This window comes from Nothobranchius furzeri, chromosome 15 (genome assembly GCF_043380555.1).
Source record: "Nothobranchius furzeri strain GRZ-AD chromosome 15, NfurGRZ-RIMD1, whole genome shotgun sequence".
Taxonomy (NCBI): domain Eukaryota; kingdom Metazoa; phylum Chordata; class Actinopteri; order Cyprinodontiformes; family Nothobranchiidae; genus Nothobranchius; species Nothobranchius furzeri.
In genome coordinates this window covers 32663800-32690827 of record NC_091755.1, presented here as the reverse complement: position 1 = coordinate 32690827, position 27028 = coordinate 32663800, and the positions used below count along the sequence as shown (strand labels likewise).

Genomic DNA, 27028 nt, shown 5'->3' with positions numbered 1-27028 from the left:
GTGACGAGCGCTGCTTATCGCGGCTGCATGCACTGAAGTGTGGAGAGTCCCAAACCCTACCACCCCACCTAGTAGACACTTATGTTGTGTGATGTCTGAAGTCTGTTGCATTTCTGTCTGAGGTGTTTTTTGCATAGCAAAGCTGCCCTCCCTGTGGAGGGTAACTCTGAAGTGCCTTTTGTTCCTCCACATGACCCAGTCCTCATGTAAACCCCGCTAATCTCTATTAAGGTAGCACGACTCGGGTTGCGAATGACCACAGCCACCAATTCTTGTCATGTGTCTTTGTCTTTGCCTATGTATGTCTGATCTCTGAATTGTGTGTACTGAAACTCTAATTTCTCTCTGGGATTAATAAAGTATCATTGAATTGAATTTGAATTTAATCTTTTTCTCTCATTTTATTTCCCCTGATGAACCTTAAAACAAAGGCATGACACTGAGATTGGGAATTAAAACCGCTCATCTGCTGCGCAGATATACTGTACATTCATCGGATGAAGTTCCTTTCTCGTGTTACCTGCTGTGCAAACGCAGACAGCAAACGTGTTCTCTGTTAACTCTGCTAAAGTGGTTATGTCGTTGATTAATTTGACCTTCAGATTGTTGACTTTTTACCTGACCTCTTTGGAAGTGATTAAATATTCATGTTGTGGTGCATCAAGGTGAAAACTCTGCCTTCTTGATTTGATCTTGTTTTATTGCTGCTGAGGTTGTTAAAGCAATAATGAAAAAAAACATGCAAGTGCTGGCCTATGTGGCTGGATTTGCTGGTTTTCCTCCCTCCCTCCCTCCCCTTATGTTTGGTAACCCCCCTCCTCAGACAAACATAGCACCAGCTCTAGCTGAGAGGTCTCAGAGGCTCGCAGGAGTACGCGGCTGAAGACTTGACGATTGCTCGTCAGCCTTCAGTGACTCAGCTCTGGCACAATGGATTTCATTTTGGTCCAGCGAGCGTCAAGCTCAAGCAGCAGCTCTGTGGAGGCTCGTCACTCTTTTTGGATTATTTCTGAAAACATGATGAACAGCAGCAAGCAGAGAGGAAGATGGTAATTTTCTTCAGCATAACTCAAAATATCAACTATGTTTATTTTATCATGTTTTGTTGATTTTGAGCAGCCAGAAATCAGAACATGCAGGTGAAATGAGAATTACACCACAAAGTCATTCACTTGTGTCATGACAAGATGGTCTTTAAGTTTGTATGTCCTCTGACTACAAACAGCATTTCCCCCATGATTCTCTTGTGTTTTGACTAAAAAGTTAGGGTTAGGGTTGTGGCTAGGGTTAGGGAGAAGACTCAAATGGTGTCTTTTAGCATTAAGGGAATGATAGTTAGAATCTCAGATGTCTAGAATGTACGTTTTTTATTTTTATTATTGTTTAAACCCTCATACGAATGTCCATTTGTACACAAATTGGGTTTTATTTGGCACTGACTGCCTGTTTGGGTGTTTTGTAGGGAGCCAAACTTTTAAACTACCCGCCCAAATCCTCCTGTAGGTTTGCCTTGGCTGGACTCTTTATGCATGAGTGTGTGTGTGTTTTCCCACCCTCTTTCCTGCATATTTGTCATGTCGTTGAAGTCAGGCTCCATTAACCAGAGTATTCCTGTTTTCAGAGTGACCTCAGTGTTTGCTGCTGTGCAGCCCTGCGTGCACAGAGCATCCTTTTTCCTCTCAGCAGAAAGACATCTTGTCCCTTCCGTCCGGGTGATTCAGTGGAAAATGCACAACAGTTGGCTGTTGTTTTACCTGGAGGTGTGCGCACAAGTGTTGCTTTTTCTTGGCTGCTGTGTCTGTGTAAGGAGGGAGTTAACCAAACTGGCTTTGCTGCAGCTGCTGGCAAAGGCTGCACTTTCAATTCGTAAGAAAACATGTTGATAACCTTCCTGATTAGTCCACTGAAAAATAAAAGCAACACTATGGTTCAGCGTTGCGTGTTTACCGTTGCTTGGGGTGTGTTCAAACCTGTTCGTTCTGTAGCCAAGTGGTCATTTTGAGCCGTTTGTCATGAAATCTGCTGGTGTGAGTTGCATCAATCACAGCTGTGGTCTAATAACAGATGAGATGACGATGTCAGTGAAAGCTAAGCTACACTTTGATTTAATAACATCTCTCACACACACACACATACGTCAACCCTAAAATCACGTTTAATGGCTCAGCTCATTCAGGTAAACCTGATGTGTTTTTAATGACATAAACACAGAGTTTGCTCTCTCCTCACGGCCACTTTTGAATCGCCCTGCTGATCGAGGCCATCCTGATTAGTGTTTGTCCGTTTCACTGATCCCCGTCAAGCTACTAAATATACTGTGTGGCCATCTCAGAGCCGCAGTGGTTGTGTACAGATCGTTTATGGCTTTCGGTGTGATTTGGTTTGAGCCTGTGCCAAGTTGACACCAGGTGCACTGAGGTAGGATTTAATTAATATTAAGTAAATGGGCAAACAATGAGGGTTAGTCATTTTTCTTTAAGTCATCAGTGGCACTGCTGCAAATTTTCCGCTCAAAACAACAAAAACTCGTAAACGATGATCATCTGGTGTTGGTTCTCGGGTTTGTTGCTGCTCAATTTCAGTCTGCTCAACCGGATTTCACACAAAATTCCATCTTCTGTCTCCCAGAAATGTGTCATGACTCCACAGAGCAGCAGACAGAGAGCTTCTAAATGTGGATTCATTCAGTTTGAATTCTTAAAGAAACAATATGTAGTTTTTATCATTAATTTCCGGAAATATCCATCAAAATGTTGTTGAAAATGAATGAAATGATGCCCAGTTGTTGAAAAATATTGGTGACATCATAACATATAACCATAAAAATCAGGTCTAAAGTGCATGGGAGCGGATTTAAGTCTCTGGGCGACGCCATATTAGATGCCATGTTTCTTAAATGCTGTTGTTTTACACATGTACCTCTTCACTTGTTGTCAGTGATGAAAGGGAGTCTGATGTGCTTGTTATTTTGCAAAAGTTTGCACTCTCCAAGGCTTTTTGACCCTAATGGGCATCGGTAGGTAAGGTCTTATTCTAACACAAAAATACTGCTTGCTTGCAACTATTTAGGTATCTATTGCCCCCTATCGCCAGAAAAAATACACACTGTCACTTTAAAAGTTGTGATATTTTGGACTACATTCCTAATAAACAGCAGTATTTGTGAAACTCTTCCAAGCTTTTACACCATGTTTGGTTTGTTTTGTTAGGTGTTATAAAATAGTATCTGTTCTGATGTCCCTATTTTTTACTACAAGTCGGACATCAGCTGTGAATTTAAAGTTAATTTACTGGAATCTCACTTTTATATAAAAAATGTCTTCCTTAGCGTGCACAAATCTGTAAGAATTTAGAAAATTTTTGCCAAAAAGACAAACACTTACATTTTAATAAATGTCTTGGCAACTAAAGCCCATTAAGTATTTTCTGCACAATTGCATCATCTAAATTAATTTGTCTAATCTTCAGCTCAGGTAAATTGGAATCATAATACTGGATTATTCTTGTAAGGATTAAATCTGATAAAAATAAGAAGCTTGTATCAATACTTTTTCCCGTTTTGAAATAAGAGCAAAGATCGATGCTTAAAAAGTTTAATTTAGTGAAAAATACTCTTTATCTTTATATTTGTTCCTTTATTCGTATCTAATCTGATAATTTCATTGATGGTTATACTCAGCAGGTCACTGCTGCCTTTCTACTGACCTTTTTCAAACAATGTCCATGAGGCGATTTGGTGTAACACGACCTCTGGTGCTTAAATTTAGACACGTTTTGATTAATAAGCTGGTGTCTGTCACACTTCAGAAGTGAGAAATGCTGCTAAAAGGATGTGTTGTTCCTGCTGACTGCTAATTCTTATTTCACCTTTGTTAGAGATTAATAATGCAGCATTATTCATGACTGCATTTGGTTGTTTTTTTTTTCCATTGATGTGTCACTAAAATCACTTTAATGAATAATTACAAGCTTCAAATGTACACTGTAGTGAGCGGTCAAAGTTTGAGAAAACAAATATGAGGGATGAAGGATTTCTGTGATACGATTTATCTCCTTTTGGAGACAAGACATAAATCCATGTTTCCCATTAGCTCAGATTAAAGGCAGCAGACAAAAACACAGGAAATTCATCCTTCTCATGCCCACTTGTTGCCTTTTTCAGTGTCACATCAACTTTTTCACACATTGAACTTTTAGTGTGACGTGGGGAATCTTAAAGATGCAGGAAGTAGGAGTTCACTGACCTTTTTTGCCCAAAATTAAAAAGAAGATTGTTAAATAAAACTGAATGTTTGCATTTTAACAAACTTTTAGTCGATTGGCTCTGAGGGTCAAAATAAACAAGTGACTTTAGAAGAACTTGTGTCAAAAGGTTTTGCTTTAAATGACCCACTGAGGTCATTTACTTAGAATAACTCCTAACTGTCACTGACTAAAGCTGACAATGAAAACATCTTTAAAACTTCATGTTGTATACTTCTCTTTTTCTTTATTTTTTTTTTACTGGTAAACCCATACAGGGGCCTGTTTGACATCAGGAATTCTCAAGGACTATTTTAGTTTCATAATGATCCTGGACGTAAATACTCAAACTGAGACATCTTATCCACAGCAATGTGAGCCATCCTCATTTATGTCCGTGGCTCAGGGAGAACAGTGTTCATATAAAGATGTGTTGTTCTACCACAGCTTTGGTACCTGGAGACATGCAGGTTTATACTCATACTCATGCAGCATGAACTGAACTAAACATGTCGTTTATAAAAAAACAAACTGTTAACATACGAAGCTCAGTGGCCATGCTGGTGATGTGTCCAGCTTCTCATAGATGACTCACAACAGCAGGGGTTCAGTTTCACTCCCATTTTAAACACTTCCTCTCCTCTTCGTGGGCCAAGAATCAGAAAGCCAAACACAGACTCACCGTGACAAATTATTTTATTTCAAGAGGTAATAAAACAGGAGTTTGTTGTTCTCAGAAAATAATTTATTTTTAATTTATGAACCATCAAATAGTCATATTTTCCCTTCTTCTCCTGCTTGCTCTCATGATGATCATTGCTTAGTTTTCCTTTGGTTGAGTGAGGCAGATCTTACCAAAAAGCTCGGAGTCATTATGTTGTTCCCAGATTGGGGGCTTGTGGTGTATTCAGATAGTAATATTACCCTAACAAAAGGTTTACAGACCTAAAAAAAGTTTTTTCAGTTAGTTTAGTTTAACACAGGAACTAAAATTAACTTAAGAGGGACATCTAACGCACAACTCTCATTTTGCATCCTTTTGTGCTGCCATGTGGGTCTCTACTGTCTCTGTGAACACTGCAAACATGAAATAAATCTGTTCATTTGTTGTCTGTCAGTGTTTGGTTTTAGGAATCCTTTGTCTGAAACAAGCTGTCTCAAAAAGTTCCCGTTTGTGATGTCACAAACAGGAAAATTAGCATAGAAGCGAGTTTGTTACAGTATGTTACGACCCATGGTGGTGTTGAAATTAAGGACAAAGGCATTTTAAAACACATTGTTCTCATTGTAAAAGTACTTTAAAGTGGGAGTCAATGCATGGGTGGGGACTTATTTCATCCACACTTTCTGTTAAGAAAATGCTTCTGAACGAAGTGTCGCCTGCTGGACCGAGAGAGCGGCCAATGCTAACAGCTAGCTTGCTCCATCTCTAAGTGGTCATTACATGTATTCTCACGCGTCTGCTCAATCAGGAAACTTCTGGGTCAATGTTCTGGTCTAAAATTTTCATTTGGCTTTATCAGGAAACATCTACAGAGAGCAGTGAAGCCCAAAAAGTGAGAATGTAATACTGATGAAAATACATCATATATTTTGCTTAACCTGATAGGTTTTTTTCCACTGGACAAGAAATAATTACTGGTAATATTATGGATGACAGGATGTGAGCCACCTCTAGATGGAATTTAAATTATTTTTTAAATAAAAGTGCCTGTGAGATTTGAGACATCTCTGGCTCTTAGGTAGCTAGGTAGGTATATTCTTTATCACAGACTCAATGTCAATGTACAATTTCTAAAGACTGCTCAAAGGGAGCTAACTTGTAAATGTTTTACAGGAGAAAAATTCAGCTAAAAGATATCGAGATATAAGTTTTGGTCCACATCACCCAGCCCTTCTTTCAACCAAAGGTCCACTGACCATACTCACAAGTTTGGAGCCGGGAGGGAGCCAGCACCTGCACATCTGTTGTGAAACTCTTAGGCATGTCAGAGGTTCACATTATGCCTTTTTTGTTTTTACACACAAACTAACTTAGAATATGACTCTGAAAACACACACATGACCAGAAAGCCCATCTAATTTCACACCACACTACATTTCCTGAAGCCACATTACACTGTTGAGTCTTAGCCATGCATGTGTACATTTACAGCTCTGAGGTCTGTTGCTCTGGTCTTAGCCTGGCTAAATAAAGCAGCACCTAAAAGTGGGTCTAGGTGTAAGTTCAGGTCAAAGGGAATGTGAAACCATAAATCAGAAGTGTAGCTACCCCAGCCCCCACATCGTGTTTACTTGAATATTTGTTGTCGGACTAGCTGCCTCTGTATCTAATTGCATTGGTGGGCTTATGTTTGTGCAGTTTTTTGTAGATGCTTAGCTTGGAGACGATGCCTGGGAGAATTTACTCCTGATACACTATGTATGTCTTACAATACTTTGTTTTCTTTTTCCTTGTATTTTACAGGAAGTCAAAGTCTCAACCAGATCATGTTTGTATAATTTTCTAAAATAGGGAGCCTAAGTCTCCTCCCCTTCCGGTCGGCTCATCGGTCCCCAGTAGAACGAAAAAATGAATGCAAGTCAACGGGGCTAAAAACGCTATTTTCTAATCCATTTTGCCTTACACCCTGGATCACACATATGTTGTACAGCAATTTCAATGAAAACTAATGATGGGTGTTTCAACCACACCAGTCACACACTTTGAGATTTATCAGCTTGTAAAGGTTTGTAATTAAGATGACTACAAATCAAACATCAGCACGTCGCAAACATGACATCACCACAGAATCTCCTCTTCCTCTCCTCTCCCCTAGCGTAGCTGCTACTTACCAAATGGCCAGATTTTTATGGTGGTTCTTTCCTCCTGACGAAAGGATTTGAAGTTTGCTGAACCTACGGCCATTTTCCCTCAGTTTTCACCGTGTCTGGTTCGATGACGTCACTTTCGTGAAGCGCATTTGTAGTCCTGGACTTATTTTTACTCAAAACCTAAAATAATGTTTCCCCCCAGTCAAAAATAAGCGCTTTCTTGGTATCAAAATGAGTCTTTAAAATTTACGGACATCATAGTGAAATCCATGGCACATAACAAGCGGATTTAGAATATAGCGTTTTTAGCCCCATTGATTTGCATTCATTTTTTCGTTCTTCGGGTGACCCATGGTCCGGAAGTAGATGGGCGTGGCTTAGGCTCCCTATTGGTTTCTGTTTTTTAGAGCCTTGATTCTGTGGAAGAATCTATCCAGAACCTCCTGTCGGTGTTGTACCCCCCATTTGAAGCCACTGCCCCCACTCTTCTCAGCCAGCTCTTCCAAATCATTGACAGTCATTATCAAGGAAACGCCCTGAGATGTTTTCTGGACTTCCTGGTCCCAGCTAAGCACATTTTAGAGCCTGTGCAGCAGGCTGCATGTGTAAGTCAAAACAGTGTATTAGCATATAATGTAGATTTATTTACTTATTTTTAACTATATTGTTTTTGACCTTTTAGGCTCCGTACTCCGATGTACTCTTCCTCTGTGAGGGCTGGCCTCTTTGTTTACGTGACCGAGTTGTTGTCCACCTTGCCCCAGTTGACCCACTGCTGCTCCAGCCTGGCGACTTTTATCTCCAGGTGGTTCCCTTCTGTGACCAGTCAGCTCGTGTTGTGGTCTGCAGCCTCCTGGAGGAGGAGGGGCTCAGTGTTCAAATTACAGATGAGACCCCGATCCATGAGACGTCCTATTCTTGTATATTCACCCAGAACTGGTTAAATGAAATCAACCAGGACCGCTGTGGTACACCTCTCAGACAATGCCTGGTTGCCACTGAGCAAGGCGTGGTGAGGTTACCATGGGAACGGGTAGCCGTGCCTGAGTTTGTGGAGTCGCCACAAAGCAGCAGTATGGCCTCTGTTCCTCCATCATATCCTTCTTTACCATCTCCTCAACCTACCTCTGATTTTCCTGAAAACTCTTCGCCTAATAATTCTTTTCTTCCTTTTTCAAATAACTCAGTGGTAGAACAGCACCCTGCAACTATACAGAATTCAGTTTTAGCATCCTCCTCACGCCCTTCGGCGTTCTCTGTTGAGACCAGAATATGTCCGGCCAAGCACGGCATCGCTGTGTCTCTTTGCCTGGTGGATTCTAGAACTGCTCCTTCGTCATTGCTCGTCACAGTCAAAGGTACCGAAAGGGAGCACAAACCCATCGGGTGGGTGTCTCCCAATACGTGGGACAGCCGCTTTACCGGGACAAATCCAAACACAGCTCCAAAACCAAACGGAGATTCAGATACAGTTGATGGGAATGAAAGTGAAAGTAAAAGTGTGATTGTTTCTGAAAATACAACCCATGACAAAGGACAAAATAGAAAGGCGCACGATATGAGCAGCCACGATAGAACTGCCAACTCCGTTGCATCAGGGGACTATATCGATATCCTGCAGGCCAAAATGCTCTTTGGTAACCAGTCACTGACTCAAGAAAAATCAAAAATGCAAGCTGAAACTCAAAGGAATCCACACCACCAAAGTCTGACAGCCACTCAAGTGCCCCTTTGCACACAGTCACCACCTCATGTTGAGTTAGTGACAAAATCACACAGTCCCTCTAGATCCAGGACATCTGGAGAAGCTGGACTTTTCCTTGCTCACCAGCATTCCCAAACACAACACTGTGACTCCCTCGAACCCCCTCAGTGTGTCCGCACGGTTCGTTTTGCAGAGAAGCCCTGCACCCCCTGCATGACAAGGCGACAGGGTGGAAACATTACCAGAGCCCAAGAGCTGAGGTGTCGATACAGGGACTCCTACCAGGCTGCGATACAAAACCCTGTCACCTTTGCAAAAGATAAAAACAGAGAGGATATGTTGGCCGTGGTGGATGAGGGTGGTGATTTGTCACGGTGTGTTGACAGACTGGGATCTCAGGGCACTGAAACTGGAGATCCAAAGCGTGATATTCAAGATACGTGGTGTGATCCTGGACTCAGAAACCAGTCACCTCCGTCTGTCACTGTAGATGTTTGCAAGGAGTCTGGAGAAATCAACACTGTTCCACAAAAATTACCAGAACACAGCAACACCTCTCCATGTTTGGACCACAGGGGGGTGAATCCTTTGCAATTCATGGAGCGACAGGACCAGACAACTGAGAAGACATCCACGTTATTTGGAGACGCACAATCTGCCAAATCTTATAGACACTTGCCCAAAGTGAGCACAAATCCAAAGATAAGCACCACCAATGTTTTGTCAGGTACAAATGGACCCAAACATTTAGATGTCTCTATCAAACACCACGGATCATCGTTTAGCTCAAGTGAAATGTCCAACATGAGTCGACACAACGGAACCGGTTTAGCAGGGAAGCCTCTGAACCTTAAGCCTCCGACGGTGTCGCTAAACGGGCAAGACAGCCAGTCAGACAGAAGATGTTCTTCTCTCTCCACAACAGTGGTGGACACATCAGAAAAGTGTCAACTGGTTATTGTTGAAGGCCAAAATGTCAGGAGAAAAGAAAGCAGCATTTCTTACGCAGAGATCCCCCAGCTTCATGTGGTAAAATGTAAAAACAGCACGGCGTTCGGACTGGTCTCACCCAAAATCAATCGGAGGAAAAAATCGACTACAGGTAAAGATTATCTTTTACCCTCTGATCCATTTTTGTGACTTTTATTCTAACAAAACATATCTAACTCACAATAGTTGGGGAGCAGCCTACTGTTGCCTCTACAACCAGTGGAACCAGAGACCAAACGGAGACAATGTCCCACATAGAAACGCTGAAGGTATCCCGTCCTCGACCGGATCACCTCCCCCTGGGATCCCCAGACCCAACAGCTCATCCCGTCTATCTAGGGCTTGCATCTCTCACAGGTCATTTTAGAGTAGTGATGTTGAAACCACCTTGAATAACTGGTGCATTTTAATTTTTTACATTATCGGCCACAGAAATAGAAAATTGAGAAACTGTGAGCATGGTGCATGACTTGATCCATTCTGGTTCCTTCTCTAACCTCTCCAGGCTGCAGAGACAAGACAGGCAGGGCAATAGTTGAGCTTTATGGAGACCACCAGGGATGGCAATCAACAGTTACGAGCCAGGAGTTGTTCCAGATGCTGCTGTACTTCTACTCTCTCATCAGGTACCACAGCGTGGGAGCATTTTTGACATAAGTTACATAATCGTTGACACTTTTGTGTCTAGTTGAAACTATTTGTAGATTTACTACAAGTTTCAGATATTTACTGTGATTTTTGTTTTGTTTTGTAATATTTCTGGAAATGTGAGGCAACAAATTCTAATTTGCTATCAAGTGAAGGATGACCATAAGGCTGTAAATCATCAAAAGAGGGCTTGGAATAATCAGTTTTAGTCCCAAATAAGGCCTTGCTTCTGTTTGTATTCAGGAAGGAAGTCAGAGACTCTGGAATGACGCTCATTTTTGATGCTAGAAGAAAAAATCCTCAGCCACAGCTCTACAAGGCCTTGATGACATGTCAGGTGATAATATCCCTGCAGCGCATGCTGGGGGTGATGCTTTTTGAAGTTACTTTAAAAGATTTTAAATTGCATAACCTAGCTGTAAGGACAAGAGTAAAATGTGGAGTTCTTGATTATTTATCAGCTCCTATAATTTAAGATGCACGATACTATTAACATCGGAGCTGCAGGTGATTTAGCGCTGTTGCTAGCAGGTTGAATGTAGATCCTAACTGTTCCAGGAGCAGTGCTCATGTGCGGTGAGTAGTTTGGTACTGCTGGTTGATAAAGAGAGCAGACATCGGCCTGAAAGATGTCCTGGGATACAGGTCAGTTGCTCTACTTGTCAACATGTTTCCATTTTCTGTAAAGGGAAGTTAGTTATAAGCCTTGTTCCTGTCGTTCTAACATGCATAATGCCGATGCAGACCGATTCGGTGACCTCGATGAAAGCTTTGCTGAAGCTGGTGGAGGTGAATCAGCTGAGTACGCGTTTAGGTGGCTCATCTCATGGCCACCGTGACTGGATGGAGCTGCACCAGGTGAAACACATTTGTCCTTCTCCTCATAATGCATTGCTTCCTTACTGACTATCATTCCTTCATGTCCAAATCTGTAATTGTATAGAGACTCTTCCCATTTGTTAACGATCTCCACGAAGCTTCCTCTCTTCTTCTAAGAGCCATCAGTAAATTAGAGGAACCTCAGATCGCTGATACTGTACAGGTAACACTTCATGACTCATTGTCTTTGAATGCGCTTATACATAAATTTGACTTCTGCTAATTTCCCATGTAACTAATTTGGCTCCTAAAGTCTAGTTAGCAACACTCTCATCACCAAGGCGCAAGTATGAGAGTAATTGTCTTATATAAACTGTACATGACAGGCAGTGCAGCAGTGTATGATGGACCAGAGGACTCTGATGAGGGACGTGCTGGGGGACAACCGATTGGTCAGCCTGCAGAGGGAAGGCGGAGCCATCCTGGCGAGGTTAAGAAAGGAGAGTGACCTAAAATACCCCCACTGTGATGACCTTAGGTAAACACCGTGTTACTGCTATCTGTGCATCATCTGGATTTAGCTTTGACACCAAGTTGTTCTATATCCTCATGTGGAAAAAGCATACATGTAATAAAATGTTTATTTATGTTGTTCGTACAGTAATGCCTTGGACTCCGTCACAAGTCTGTACAACTACGTGGAGGAGCAAGCTCACGTCCTCGTGCAGAGGACAAACGTGTCACTGGAACACCTGGAGTACCTGCTGCAGCTTCTAGAGATGAAGGGACATTTTATTCAGGTTTGCCATTTACTTTTATCCACTTTTAAGATGTAACGTGAACTTCCTAGTTCCTGACGCAGGAGAGTACGGATGCAGATGCACACACAGATTTCTGGTTCTTGTACGTGTCTGAGTTCCTCATGAACGCTGAGTGTGAAAATAGCCCTCTACACCTACCTCCTGTATCAGAAAAAGCCAGTCATCTCATCTTGGCTTGCAACGGCAGGAGGCTGCGTTGATTTAGCGGCCAGGAGAGACCAGGGCATGTCTTGGCAATTAGATGCTAACTGTTAGCATTAGCAACTCCAAAATATGGGTTAGGGTTAGGGTGGGTTGGGGGGCCACTACGAGAGCAGAAAAAGTTGCGTTGCAGTTAGACGATCAGAGGTGAGGTGTTTGCATATCGTTATGAGTAAGACTCCACCCACTCCTCCGACTCTCTTCTACTTCCTGAAACAGGAGCGCCGGAGCAATTTTCCACAAAAATGTAATTATATGAAAGAAGGTAAAAAAAGAGAAGCCGACATGTACGAACTTAACTTCTGACAGATTTTTTAATTGGGCAGATTTGATAATGTTGGAATTTTAGCATTAGATGGAAATAAAACATTTGTTCCTTTTCTGTAAGAGATCAAATTTTGTGAACACCTTTTTATAATTCTCCTTACATTTTGCCCAGATTCATCAGTGGTTTAGCGCAGAGGGAGAGTGCCACCTGCAGGAAGCTGAATCCGTGGAGACCTCTGGAGACAGAATGGAGCAGGTCCTCAACAGCTTCACTGGTTTCCTAATTGAAGCTAACGTGAGTTTATGTCAGTCTTGTCTTTCTGTATTTTCTGTCCAGACCTCTAAACATCTCCACCCTTCCTCCTCCAGGACCGCAGACATCATGCCCTGTCCTTGGTGTCCGAGGCAGAAAGACTGCAGCAGCGAGGACTGTCCTACCCAGAGACAGAAACTTTTAGGGCTTTTCTCTGCACCTTCAAATCGAAGTTGGAGGATTTCCTGTGCAGGGCCGAGGCGTGTGGACGAGAGTTGCAGCTGATGGTCAACGTGTGTGATTTCTGTGAGCAGGTGAGAGAAGAATTTAAATCAGATTTGCTTGAGTTTGACAAAACAATAAAGTCTTCTGTAAATTTTGTTTCCCCACAAACAGGCGATGGAGTTGGCGAGTGCATGCACTGATTATCTGAATCAATGCCTGCCCAGAATCCAATCAGTGCAAGATCCTGAGAGTGTCTCAGACCCTCAGCAACAAAACAAAAACCTTCTTTTCCAGTCTGATGCCTCACACGTCTCAGGTCCCACCAGTGGTCCACCATTGTCTCCCGACAGATTAATTCTCCAGTCATTCCAGGAAAAGTTCCTCCAATTCAGCCCAGAAAAATTCCAGGAAATGAAAGTCCAGGCTAGTGCTCTGAGAAGCTATCGAGGAATGCAAGTTTGGAACATTGCTCACCCGAGATGTCAAGAAGCTCAGCAGCTGCTGCAGGAGAGGATGCAGGATCTGGATAGGGTTTACAGCCAACAAGCAGATTTAAGTAGCTGCTCTGCGGGCCATTTTGTTGATGTGGTGAGCACCAATGTCCAGACAGCACCTCCTGGTGGACAGAAGCTGGTGGTCCAATCAACCTCCGGGGTTCACCATCCTCAGTGGGAGAGTAACATGCAGGGAGCAGTGGATTTAGGAAAAAGGAAGCCGTTCCTGGATGGAAACAACCCACATTCAACCACCGTGGCATGCTGCAACAGTATAATCAAGCCTGAAAATAACAGTGATAATGGACCAAGCCAGGGGTCAAAGGTCACTCCAGAATCACCTCACAGGTAACAACTACATGCTTTTACTGTCTTTTATCTTGTTTGCAACTTGTTGCCGTGGTTGAAACAATCCTGTTTTTGTAAAGCTGCAGACACAGAATGAAACTGAGTAACTGTTTCTTTTTCTTTATTTTTCAATAGATCATCAAGAAAAACAGAAAGGGAGGCCCGGAGGAGGCAGACGAGCAGAGCCAGGAGCGAGAGAGATACTGCTGCATTGTCTCAGTCCCACACCGTTGGCTGCCAGTGGTTTCCATGGAGACGAACTCCTGGAGCGAGGTCGGTCAGCCAGGACTCCTGCGTCTCCAGAGTCCCGGCAGCTGACCCCTCTCCTCCAGAGCAGCAGGGTCGGCCGCTGTCTCCGTGCTCCCACCGCGGTCAGCCATCCTGTCGAATCCTCCAGGAAGCTCAGAAGTTTCAGATCTCTCGTCACGGGAGCTTCTGCTCGGAGGACTCCTGTCTAAGCAATCGGGGCGCTGCAGGGGATGATGGGACGGTGTGCGGTAAGCACGCCAGTTTACCTGCTGGGAGATACGGGGGAGCGTTCTGTTTGTCCGGTCCACAGGCGAACATCAGCAGCTCTCTGTAAGTCCATTAGAGGAGGAAAGCCTGGCTTTATTTTTGCTGATAAAACATTTCAATCTTCAGCCATTCACTTTGCTAATGAATATTTTCTTTATTTTAAAACTCTTGGGAGTTATTTTGGAGTTTAATGAACCCTTTCTGTCTCTAAGCTGACAATGAAGAGCTGCAGGTATTGTCTCTTTGACTATTCAGATTTGTTTTTATTTATGGATGTCTTAAATGACAGACATAATGAGGATTTACTCAAAACAAAAGGAACTGGATCGTGATGGAGTTACTGATTCATGCTAATTTGACTTATTTGCTGCAGTGCAGGCAGAGGCTAAAGCATGAAATCTGCATCATTCACTGAAAAGTGTCATTAAATGAGACCATAGGACTGAAAATGTTTTCATTTGAATTAAACATTAACTAGATTGATAAACTTTCTGATCTTTTTAACTTAAGAGTTTGTACAAACAAACCTACCAAATTATAAAAGTTACATTTGTACCAATTTACAGCAGGGTTGTTTTACATTATTCATTTGTCGATGGTTAAAACTGCTTTTAGTTATGATGTCACTTCCTGTTTCATGTTTGGAAATACTCGTCAATCAGAAACTCTGAAATAAATAATTGTGTGCTAATTTTTGACTAAAGGCTAATTTGGACAAATCTCAACAACATCACATCAGGCTATTAAAATAGCCTCCTGTTTCCTACTAGACGTGTCCTTAATTAGGTGTTTATTTATAATCACGTGTTCTGATTGATGGATCATCCAACCTTCTTGTCACCAGGAGGCTGCAGCACGTCATGGAGGAGCTGGTGTTCACAGAGAGGGAGTACGTGCGTTCCCTGGCTTACATCCTGACTCACTACCTCCCCCTAATGGACAGACTGGATATACCTCAGGATCTCAGGGGCAAGAGAGGGGTCATCTTTGGAAACCTGGAGAAGCTTCACGACTTCCACAGTCACTATTTCCTCCCAGAGCTGGAGGCCTGTGAGAGGCAGCCCAGCGCGGTGGCCCGCTGCTTCCTCAGACATGTGAGGGTTAGGGTTAGGGCTGATCTACCGCTACTCTAAGTGCAGTTTTGTCTTAAATACATTCTGCAATGATAAAGCTCCTCTAAATGTTTTCCAGAGTGAGAGTTTTGGCCTTTATGCTTTGTACAGCAAGAACAAACCTCAGTCTGATGCTCTGATCCTGCACCGTCGTCATGACATCTTTAAGGTCAGCCTCCATTGCATCTTTTTTTTAATTCAAATGATCTCATCTTTACAGACATACCTCTGAATTTCTCCCCACAGAAGAAGCAGCAGGAGCTCGGGGATATGATGGACCTTTCATCCTACCTGCTGAGGCCCATTCAGAGGATCAGCAAGTACAGCCTCCTGCTGCAGGACATGCTAGCTTTAGTCAGCTCACGCAGACCTAAAGCTCCACCTGGTGTGTGTGGACTGGCTGCACATGCTTCTGATTTAACGTGCACAGAGACGGACAGGGAGAGTGCTGACATCCAGACTGCTGCAGATCTCATTCAGTTTCAGATGCGACACGGCAACGACTTGCTCACAATGGATGCCATCCAAGATTGTGATGTAAGATATTTGAACGGTAGCTCAATTCTTGTCCGATTCCTCATCATTAAAAGGCATCAACATCCCCGTTTTTTATCTTCTTCTGTTTTCTTTTGTTTGGCAGGTTAACTTAAAAGAGCAGGGGCAGCTGATTCGCCAAGATGAGTTCACCGTTTTCTTTAGGAAGAAGAAATGTGTTCGTAGAATCTTCCTGTTTGAACATTTGGTTCTTTTCAGCAAGTCCAAAAGGACGGATGTCGGGAATGATGTTTATGTCTACAAGCAGTCGTTTAAGGTCTGGAATCCAGCTTTTTTGTTGTTTTACAATCAAACATTTGATCTTCTGAATTTGTGTCTTGATTCTTATTTGATTTGTTCTACAATGAACCCTGTGATATGAAAACTTCAGAATAAGATTCGACCCTTTGTTGTGTTTTTCAGACAAGCGACATCGGAATGACACACAACTCCGGTATGGGCAGTCTGTGTTTTGAGATCTGGTTCCGCAGGAGGAAGAGTGAGGACACCTACACTCTGAAGGCCTCGGGCATTGAGGTGAAGCAAGCCTGGACCACAGATCTGGAGAGGATACTATGGGACCAGGCAGCTCACAGCAGAGGTAGCCACGACAATGCACTTACTACAATATGCACTAAATGCCCTTAATAATAAAACCATAATGTTGTCTAGAGCTGCGTTTGCAGGAGAGGGTATTCATGGGAATGGGTTACAAACCGTTCATGGATATTCAACCCAGCGATGCTGCTATTTGTGACCGAGCCGTTGGCTGCGTCCATCCTGGGAGGGGTAAGTGGCTGCACATGCAGCATCTAAAACTTACTCATTTCTTCACCACTTCACTGAAAATAAAATCTGAGGCTCTTCCTGCAGCTTCAGTCTCAGCAGCACCCCATGTGACCAAGACATGATTCACTCTACCTCTAGTGGCCAGAATACCTGCTTTTAATCACGCATAAGCGTGTTTTTCATGGCTGCCTCGCGTACCTTGTTTTTTTAAAGCGTTGTTTGTGCGCCTCTGCTGAAATTGACGTGACACATTCACAAGCTGCAACGTATGAGTAACCAGTAGGCGGAGTTTGCTAAACAAGAGAGACATACTCACCTGTCATGCCCCAGTTTTTTACCTGCCGTTGATGAGCAGTTGCTTGGTGAGTGGTTGGGGTGGCAGTTTTTTGTCGGCACGGACTGAAAAGCTCAAGGAGGTGGATATCTGGCGCCGGTGTAAGCGCAGACTGAAGATTGTGGGGTTGGTGGCTGTTTAAGAGTTGGGGTTGCTAAGCCGTTGCTATAGCAAACCCTAGCTACCGCCTGGCACCGCTAATGATCATGGCGTTTCTGGTTTTGAGGTCTTAGATACTATCCATGAAACCACTGCTGTCTTTGTTCTGCCGTGATTTCAAAATTAACCAGCTGCTGATCTCTTCTGTTGTCACCATATTTGTTCTGTTTGTACCCTACAATCCAGCTCTCTATCCAGTCTGATTTCTGTACTGTGCCCCGAGCACAGGGCCGCAGATAGGATTTTCAAACTGGGGGGACAAAGTTCCAATGTACCCTCCCCCAAACACACACACACACACACACACACACACACACACACACACACACACACACACACACACACACACACACATACACAAACTATTGCAAGCACCTTAAGAGCTCAGTCAGTTTGTGTAATTTCATCCAACGGTTTACGTAAAAACTAACACTTTTATATACGTGTTTGAAGCCATTATGCAGTGGAACGCTGGCAACAAAGCTCTGCCTGAGCAACACTATAAATGATAAATGACCCGCACTTGTATAGCGCCTCTCAGAGTAAGGACTCCAAAGTGCTTTACACTACAGTGTGTCATTCATCCATTCACACACTGATGGGGATGAGCTACGATGTAGTCACAGCTGCCCTGGGGCGCACTGACAGAGGCGCCCCACTGTTTAATTCAGTCATTTGTTATTCTCCCAATCAATTATTAACCAAAACCTCATGCTTTATGCAAAACATTAAATGATTGTCAGCATACCAATCTTTACAGAAAACATAAAAGCCTTAAAAAACTGCACATAAAATATATTTAAAAAACGAAATTCCCTTATCACTTAGAGCAGTGGTTCCCATCAACCTGACCAACAGATGTTCCTTCGTATTTTTACGTTATTTAGAAATTTTCATTATATTTGGAAAGTTTTTATTTATATGTGAATATATAAATCTCTTTTTAAATTTTATATTTTACTTTTTTTATGATTATGTGGCACACTTGACTTCCGTATAGAACGCATAGGCTTCTGCCTCTTTTTTACGGCTTTTTTTTTTTTTTTTTACATTGTCACTACTTTGGGCAGCAGTAACTCAACAAGTTGAGCGGGTTGTCCAGTAATCGGAAGGTTGCAGCTTCGATCCCAGCTCCGGACAGAGAATTCTGCTGTTGTGTCCTTGGGCAAGACACTTAACCCACCTTGCCTGCTGGTGGTGGTCGGAGGGACCGGTGGCGCCTGTGCTCGGCAGCCTCGCCTCTGTCAGTGCGCCCCAGGGCAGCTGTAGCTACATAGTAGCTCATCACCATCAGTGTGTGAATGTGTGTGTGAATGGATGAATGATGCACTGTAGTGTAAAGCGCTTTGGAGTCCTTACTGTGAGAGGCGCTATACAAGTGCGGGTCATTTATCATTTATCATACGTCTGTCACATTTGCGGTGTTTTACCATCATTTCTACATCCATCACGTCCCAGAGAAGGTTAAACCAACATCAAACCCAACGTTTGGAGCTTGTAAACTCCACACACCTCTCGTGCAGACTAAGTAATCAGTCAACAAAGACCAGACCTGCCGGCAATTATATGTTTTATCTAATATTTGCGCTCTTCATGCTGCGCGCATCTCCTCCTCTCCCCGACTGGGAGCCTCTCAGCAGGAGGCGATTTTCAAACTCTAAAAACTCCCAAACTTTGCTCAGCCTGAAGGTTCCACATCTCCACTATCTTCTGGTGTAAAGTAGTAACTTCATGAGGGATCATATTTGTAGATGAGACTTGTTAAAGTCAGCAATGAGGCTTCGGCGCTTTTAACGAGTAAGTCCCAACACTGACAACAATGTACTGAAACTAGAACCAACATGCTTAAACGGACAGATCGGTCCCGCCTACTTACACTGTTGGTCTTTTTTAAATATGCAGTAATCGTTGTATGCCTTTTTCGCTTCATCCTGCATCCGCAACCACTTTGGCGCCTCTGGAGTCGGTGTTTGTTTATGTCATGCTGCATTCAGTGTAATTGGAAAAAGGAGCTTCAAGCGCTTTACCTCCGATTTTGTTTTCTTTCTGGTCTTAGTTGGGGGGACGGATCGGGGTCGATCTGAATCTTGGGGGGGACAGTTCCCCCCCCCCCCCGTCCCCCACCCTATCTGCGCGCCTGCCCTAGCGGAATCCTCCAGTACTACGTGTAGCTGCAGCTGCAGGTATGTGAGCGAGATGCAGCCTGCTGCCTGCGTCAATGTGAGGTTAAAAAACAAGCGTATCCCCAGCCCAAGTGGAAGGTCAAGTCTTCCTCTTACATTGGTGCAACCAAATGAAAGTAATCTTTTTACAAATTACAAACTCAGATGCTAAAACTATCTCATGAACACAACAATGTTCACCTCAGAGGTTCTGTGCACCAACAGGCAAAGCAGGCAATTGCTTGAGGCCCCCAGGCTACATGGAGGCCCCGGAGAGATGACACACTTTGAAGTTAGAACTGCAAAAGTAGTGAGACAGTGAAAAGGCTCTCCCCTTCCTCTCTGCTTGGCCAGAGACCATCTCCACCCCAACCACCTACTGCACCCTATCACGCTCGGACAGAGGTTCTCCGTCGGTGAATATTGTCTGCTATGGTCCTTCCCTCTGGCTCAGGAAACAGAGTCATGCTTCCTGCGCCAAACATCAGAGCTCTTTTGGGGGACCCATGACGACGGTCGCAGCCCTTTTTGTTCAATGCTTATTTTCTCCAGTAAAGGATAAATATAATATTATCTTCAACACGAGTTTGCTCCTGACCATCATCTTATTGTCTGTCCCTCACTTTGACCTTTTTTGGTTGAGCATGAGCAAATTCTAGCTAGCAGCGGAACACCTCATATTGTTATTGACGGCGTTCATCTGTGTGTCGTCAGTGCCTGTGGCCTGTTGTTCACACAGGGGTTTAGAATATCCCCGACCGCGCTCCATTGGCTCCGGCAGCACGGCCTCCACCACCCTCAGCCAATCGTCGTCCTCCTCTGGCCGTGGCTCGCTGCCCCCTGCTGGCTATCCTGGGAACCTGTCCCATGGGATGGACGCAAACCCGGCTGTCTGCGTGTCCACAGAGGCGATGGCTGACAACGAGCTGAACAGTCATCGTCCTCATCAGCACCATCCTCTTCCTCACTGTGATCAGTGGAGCACTCACTGTCCTCTGAGTGAGTTGTGTCAATATTTTTGACAAACAATTATTTTTGTGAATAAAATGTAATTCTAAAAATACTGTCAGTTAAACTGAAACTGGTTTTTGAATTTCAGTGAACAGCACCGAGTCGCCTGGGGTAAACCCAAATCTGTTCAACCGCTCGGACAGCTGCTGCCTGTCAGCCTTGAGCGGAGAGGTGGTCGACGACTCCTCTGTTGCATCCCGCGGCTCAGAGCGAAAGCCGCCGCTGTGTCGGACGCCCAGTCTGAGGAAAAATGGCTCGTCTGCAGCTAGCGGGAAGAAACCAGTTGTTCCCCCCAAACCTCCACATCTGGATACAACTCAGGTGCAGCAGAAGGTGTAACAAAGCAAACCGATGTTTTAGTGACAAAGATCTAAAGAGAATTGTGTTTTATTTTAAACTGCAGGGAAAGCTGGGGAAATCAACTGAAGTTTAACTCCAGATCCAAAGGTGATAATTGTTTAAAAGGTGAACTTAACTCAATATTACTTCTTCAGCAGTTGCTGTTTATATATTATTTTTAATACATTTCAACTTTTTATTAAGGCACCTTGATTGTTCCTTTTTTAATGAATTTATGCACATTTTATTACAAATTTAATTATCGATGAGGAGCAACAATTTACCCTGTAAACACTGTTTCAGATTAGAAATCCTGACGAAGACTCCACATGCAGATGAAGATGGAAGGATTACGAGAATGAAAACCTTTCCTTGGAGCTTTACAGCCATTTCTTTAAAAATAATGAAATGTTTTTATATTTTTTCATTGCTTATTGAAGCTTTTTGTGACAATTTTAGGGATTAAAAGATTAATTCAAATGGAATTAATGGGATGAATAAGAATTTGGTGCTCCTTTTTGTAAAGCAGTGGTCAAAGTCTTGTCTAAAAAATCATCTATCGCTCACTTTTCTAGGACAAATCACAAGATAGAAGGCTTTAGGGTCAAAGGTCAAGCTCAGGACCACTGTCCAGGCAGACTGAAGATCTAAAAAGCTTTTTTTTTTATTCCTTTTTAAAAACAGAATACCACACTGATAAGGAGGTGGAATTATTTAAGTTTATAGAGCAAATATAATATATAGTTTTCTATGTTTCTATTTCTCAAAAACATTTATTTTTACAGTTTTTACTCCAGTACTTTTGGGTGTGTTTGCAGTTTTTCTGCTGTAACTGTTTTATATAAGGGGACAGACCACTGACCTGTGTGCTTTATATATTTAATGTATCTGTTATTAAAACTGGGCAATCACAATCTTCAGGCAAAATTAAACATGCACACACGTGGTCAGAAACCTCTTTGAAGGAAAACTGATGGTCCGCCAGCTCCTCCTGATGGACGGGACCATAAGAAGACAGGATTGTTCTGTTTGAAGAGTTTTTATTCTCATATTATCAGCCTGTTTATCAGCTTTGGGAATCTGTTGAGTATGCAAATGTTTATGAATTGTGATTATCTAAAGCTGCAATTTTTCACTAAAATGTTTTGTTTTGCGATGCAGCTCGTCTGTTTTCACTTCTTTATTATTTTGTTGTTTTCTTTTTAACTTTGTGTTTTGTTAATGTAATATTTATCATCGGTTGGTTGGGTTGTAGTGTAATGAGGTTGTGGTATGACAGTGATTCACTTCCTTATAAGCAGTTTCTATTTATATGTTCTGATTTTTTTTATTACAAAATAATGAAAGAATAAAAAACTATGGGTGAAAGAATTTGGAACTTCTCATATTAAACGTTTACATTAGATTATTATATTTATTATTTTACTTCATCAGAATGCTGAAAATGGGACACATTTGTTCATAATCAGGTTTATTGTGAAGTTTGTTCAAATAAGGAGCTTCCAAATGATGACAAACAAAATAAAGTTCTGAAGGTTTAGAAAGACAAATAAATATAGTTTTAATTACTCAGCAGAAAAACTTCACCAGTTCTCTGTGAAAAGCATTTTTATTTTGACATGAGTTTGTTTGATTTTTTGTTTTTTCACCTTAATAAATGAATTAAACTTTTCATTCTCAGCCTGCGGTTTACTGAACTCTTCTGTGTCTCAGATCCAGCAGCAAGACATTCATTAGATCACCAGCTGCAGTGGTGGTCCTAGACCATTTGGTGCCCTGGGCAAACTCTACCGGAGCTAACCAAAGCTAACGGTGGTTGGCAGGAAATTAGCAGTTGAGCGACTCTGCTACCTTCTGCCTTCTGTAACACTTTGAGCGTGGAGCAAGCAGGGGACAAGCTGCTAGCACTAGCACTGATGGACCATCTGCCACCAGTCAATCAAAGGACATGCCCCTAATTATCCATGATTTCAAGTTTGATTATATCTAAATGGATGAGATGCAAACATTTTCACCCTCTCAGAGTTGTCGTGAAGGTAAATTTGACGTATTAAACCTAAAAAATGTTTGAACCAGGCTGTAAAAGTGTGACATGAGAAAGCATGAGTCAATAGGAAGTTGCTCCTTTGTGGAGCCGCCCCCTGGTGGGTGAGGGGGCAATTGTTGTCACTTCTGTGCTGGCTTCACTTCAGCCAGGCAGAGTTTGCCCCTTACCCCTTCTTTCCACCGGAGCCGTCAGCAGCACGTTACTGCAGCAGCATGTCATAGCTGCTGATAGGAACCGCTGTGGTCAACAGAACCTTTTGCACCGGAGCCGTCAGCAGCGTGAGTCGGCCGCGTCTCAGGAGCAGCATGTCGCGGCCTTTACGCGCCGGTTCTATTTTCTACGTGCTATGCCTCTGAAACGGGTCAAGTTCGACATTTTTGGGGAAGGAAAGACAGGAAATCGGACGCGGAAATGGAGCAAAGCTTTCCGAGATTTTCAGAATAAATAAACATACTGCCTTCCGGTTGCTTTACTTTAAAAAAAAGTTACTACATGTGCGGCCCCGTGAGAAGTTATCACCTAGCTAGCGGTCTCCTTTGTTTTTCAGGTCCGTATTGGCGATTATAAAACGGACAGAACATAAAACACAAACCATGTTGTAGTTTTCTCCTGCTTGTTGTTGTGTTTACTGACGACGTCACTCGTGTGACTTCGTGCTCTGTCGGTGACAGCTGCTCCCCTGCTGCTTCGTGTCTCGTGGGAAAGGCCAAGCAGCAGCTTACGCGAGCAAGACGTGCTGCTGCAGTAACGTGCTGCTGACGGTTCTGGTGGAAAGAAGGGGTTAGTTCTCAGTTTGAACCAGGAATATTAGACATCTGTCTGAGATCTTATCCGACAGTCCCAAATCTCTGCCAGGAGAAATCTCATCTAAAATCAGAAGGTTTGCTCAGAGATTTGTGTGAGATTTAAAAATATGAAATAAATAATAAACTCTTTTGTTAAACTGGATCTTTGTACTTGTAAACACAAATAACACCACATGTTGTGTTTATCTGGTGCATGTTTTACTTCCAGCTTAGCCATTTGTCTTACATATCTATTACGTCACATGGCTCAGAAAACATCAGGACCTTAAAAAATCTCGTTGTCGTTGATCTCCACCTTTAGCGTGGCTTCTACAGATTCCGTCATGGATGCACTAAGAATGACAAAGTCGCCCTCGTAAAAGATGCTGGTGCCATCAGCCCTTCCTCTCACAAAGTTACTCCCGCTGCCATTGTACATGAGGTCAAACAGGCTGTGGTCACAGTTTCTGTGCTTTTCAAAGATTCCCACGGCCAGCCAGTTGGAATAAAGCAGCCTGTCGTACGGCACCGAGAACATGGCCGCTATGACGTTGCTGTAGTCGTTTAAGTCTGCGTTGAAAAGGTCGTAGGTGAAAACACCCACGGATCCAGTCGCTGCGCCTCTGGTTTTGTTGAACATCGCCTTGACGGCCGAACAAGGACCGACCATCGGTGGAAAAGGGACTTCACAGAAACCGCTCTCTGTGAACACCCTGAAGAAGGAAGATGATTCAATGGGGTGAAAAACGTCTGAAATCCTAGATTAAAAATGAAGCTTTTGGTTATTTTTATAATTCCAGATTTTAAAAAATCTTCACCTTGGGTTTGAAAGAGTGTAGTAGTTTGTGTTGTTCCTCATCTCCACAGAGCAGTGACGATGAGGCATTGTGACGAGACTGAAGCAAACGCTGGCGGGAAAAGGAAACTGGCTGTGAGCAGAAACAAGTAATAAAAACAAACGTCAGTAACGCAAGTAGAAATGTCAAAATGGTAAATGGCCTGTACATGTATAGCGCCTTCTCAGAGTTCTACAACCCTCCAAGGCACTTCACAACACAATTAGTCATTCACCCATTCACACACACATTCGTACACTGGTGGGATGAGCTACGATGTAGCTACAGCTGCCCTGGGGCGCACTGACAGAGGCGATGCTGCCAAGCACTGGCGCCAACGGTCCCTCCGACCACCACCAAAAGTAGATCAAACAAAATAAATAGTTTTAGTGGTCTTATGTTTTGGTTTGAAAACGATGTACTTCTAAGACAAAAACGTTTTATCTCTCAAGGCACATGTGTCAGATACAAAGCCCGCGGGCCAGATGCGGCCCGCGGAGCATTTTTATGTGGCCCTCAAGATAAATATCAAAAATATATTAAAACTGGCCCGCTGGTCGGTTTTACCGTTCAACTCCCATGATGCTTTGCGGCGTCAGCGTGGAGCCGACGCGCCCCCTCCTTTGTGTTTTTTCCAGCGCCTGCTGCCGGTGTCTGCAGCTCCGCTGTCTCGGACAAACTACACTCCTCTCACTCAGCGCCGAGTTCACTCAGCTATTTTCTGACGTTGATGCCCAGAAACGGAGATTCTAGCCGCTCAGTAATGTGTTCACGACTGAAAGAGAAAGTTTTCCAACTAATGTCCAGACAGAGCTGATATAACTCCAGCGAGCAGCGACACGCTCAAACCAGCACGGCTCTGTGGTTGTGTTTCCTCCCCGACACACAACAACGTGGTCAAGCTGCTCAGACATGTTCATCAGCACAAACCTATGTGAGCACCTGTTGTCATCTAATGTTGTCATTATGATGATGAAGATGAACAAAACAACAGGAGTCTCTTCCTCAGCTCAGATCAGCCCCATGATGCAGGTATCTGGCTGGAACAGGTGAGCATCACAGTAAACCAGTGGAACAAACTGAGCTTTAAATATGTTTGTTTTATGCTCTTTTTCTGCTCCAAAACATGAAAGTTAACAGGTGAGATGTTGCATTTTCAGTTAAGATAAAATGATATTTTTATTTTGTTTTTGGCCCGTGAGAAAAGATTTAACATACAGTAAACAGGGAGTGGAAAGGCTGCAGATAGATGAATAGAATAGAAAATCCCTTTATTGTTCCTCAGTGGGGAAAGCTAGATGTCACAGCAGCGAAGACATGTATTACAGGAGAAAAAAAGGAGAATAAATAAGAAAAATGAATAAACAAGAAAACATAAATCCTGAATAGATTTTTAAAATGCTGATTATACCACAAGTAATGAATACCACTGATGCCTTTTATTTAAAACTGACTTGCTCGTGTGTAATTAGGTTATTCCACATTCAGTGTTAATGCAGAAATATGTTTGTTTCCTAATTTAAAGGTTCAAAATTGCATATATGTTGATAAAGAAAATGTGCAAATTTGCCGTCACTTTTTCAAAAAATATTAAGTTTGGCCCTCGACTCCGTCCCAGAGTTTCATTTCGGCCCCGTGTGAGTTTGAGTTTGACACCCCTGTCTCAAGGAATAAATTTGGTTAAGCAGCAGAAACTTTTAGCTGAATGACAATGACAATCTGAAAGAAATATGATGAAAACTTAGTTCCACTCACCTTTGTTGGACTTGCTCTGAAAACAAAAGAATAGCTGAGTTAATAGTTTGTTGCTCCACTTTAAAACCAAAAGTGAGCTTTTCGCTCTCCTGGTTTTATTGACCCGTGTAATCAGGACCTTCAGGAGCCAGCTGACTCCCTCCTGATTGAGTGTCTCGCTCACCTCTGTGACGCCTGTCACTTATCATGAGGCAGAACTGGATCCGACTGACTCAATCAAGACAGATTTTTGCTTTGTTATAAAGCGGTTTTTGGGACTACGTTTTCAGAAAAGTACGAAAACACGTTTTGTTTACCGTGCAACACGGCAGAAGTGATTGAGATGAAAATAATGCAACGTTTCTGGCCCTTAACCAGAAGCTGGTGTGTGATCCAAACCTGCAATCTAAAAATTTCTAGTTTGACTTTGTGTTTTTTTTCCTCACAGAAAATGTTTGTATTATAAGTTTTTGCAAAATGTCCACAAACATTAATATTTGTTGAATGTTTTTCCTTTTTTACTTTCTGCCAAGTATTCACTCAGTGGAAACCGTGAAGACTCAATAAAGCCCACAGTCCAAAAGTCTAGTAAATAAGCTTGTATCAGGATGGAGTATGTTGAGGTTTTAAAACAGTCAGAGCTTTGGGAACATTTGGAAATTTCCACAAGTAAACCTTGGAGATGACTAGGAGATTAGAAATGTTAGTAAACTGAAGAAGAAGCATCCCAGATTTGGGATTTCATGATCAAAGACGACAAATTAAACCTGGCTGAAGACTCTGTTTTGGTGTTTTGGACAATGAAATGACTTTCTTGGCTGCTTCTCCTGCAGGTCAGATGTG

General features: G+C 42.8%; 2 protein-coding genes across 5 annotated transcripts; one reads left to right on the top strand and one right to left on the bottom strand.

The window, feature by feature from the left end:
• The first annotated feature begins 874 nt into the window (after nt 1-874).
• LOC139063387 (pleckstrin homology domain-containing family G member 4B-like) lies at nt 875-21315 on the top strand. 3 transcript variants are annotated; one of them, XM_070545167.1, is made up of 25 exons: nt 875-1049; nt 7464-7661; nt 7739-9863; nt 9938-10108; nt 10257-10377; nt 10643-10736; nt 10958-11044; nt 11144-11257; nt 11343-11441; nt 11605-11756; nt 11880-12018; nt 12680-12802; nt 12877-13074; nt 13157-13827; nt 13963-14406; nt 15188-15437; nt 15535-15624; nt 15702-15992; nt 16096-16266; nt 16413-16590; nt 16662-16778; nt 20148-20432; nt 20533-20765; nt 20848-20909; nt 21087-21315. In XM_070545167.1, the coding sequence occupies exons 1-24, from the start codon at nt 1047-1049 to the stop codon at nt 20875-20877; spliced, it is 6384 nt and encodes a 2127-aa protein (XP_070401268.1). In that variant the 5' UTR covers nt 875-1046; the 3' UTR covers nt 20878-20909; nt 21087-21315. The 3 variants fall into 3 exon arrangements, with proteins under 3 accessions (XP_070401268.1, XP_070401269.1, XP_070401271.1); XM_070545168.1 differs by having other exon boundaries at nt 20848-20891; nt 21087-21216; XM_070545170.1 differs by lacking the exons at nt 20533-20765; nt 20848-20909; nt 21087-21315 and having other exon boundaries at nt 20173-20403.
• Nucleotides 21316-23800: 2485 nt separating this feature from the next.
• LOC139063388 (uncharacterized) lies at nt 23801-26291 on the bottom strand. 2 transcript variants are annotated; one of them, XM_070545171.1, is made up of 3 exons: nt 26207-26291; nt 24434-24544; nt 23801-24328 (listed from the first exon to the last, which is right to left on the bottom strand). In XM_070545171.1, the coding sequence occupies exons 2-3, from the start codon at nt 24499-24501 to the stop codon at nt 23902-23904; spliced, it is 495 nt and encodes a 164-aa protein (XP_070401272.1). In that variant the 5' UTR covers nt 24502-24544; nt 26207-26291; the 3' UTR covers nt 23801-23901. The 2 variants fall into 2 exon arrangements, with proteins under 2 accessions (XP_070401272.1, XP_070401273.1); XM_070545172.1 differs by having other exon boundaries at nt 24434-24523; nt 26207-26284.
• Between the last annotated feature and the right edge of the window lie 737 nt (nt 26292-27028).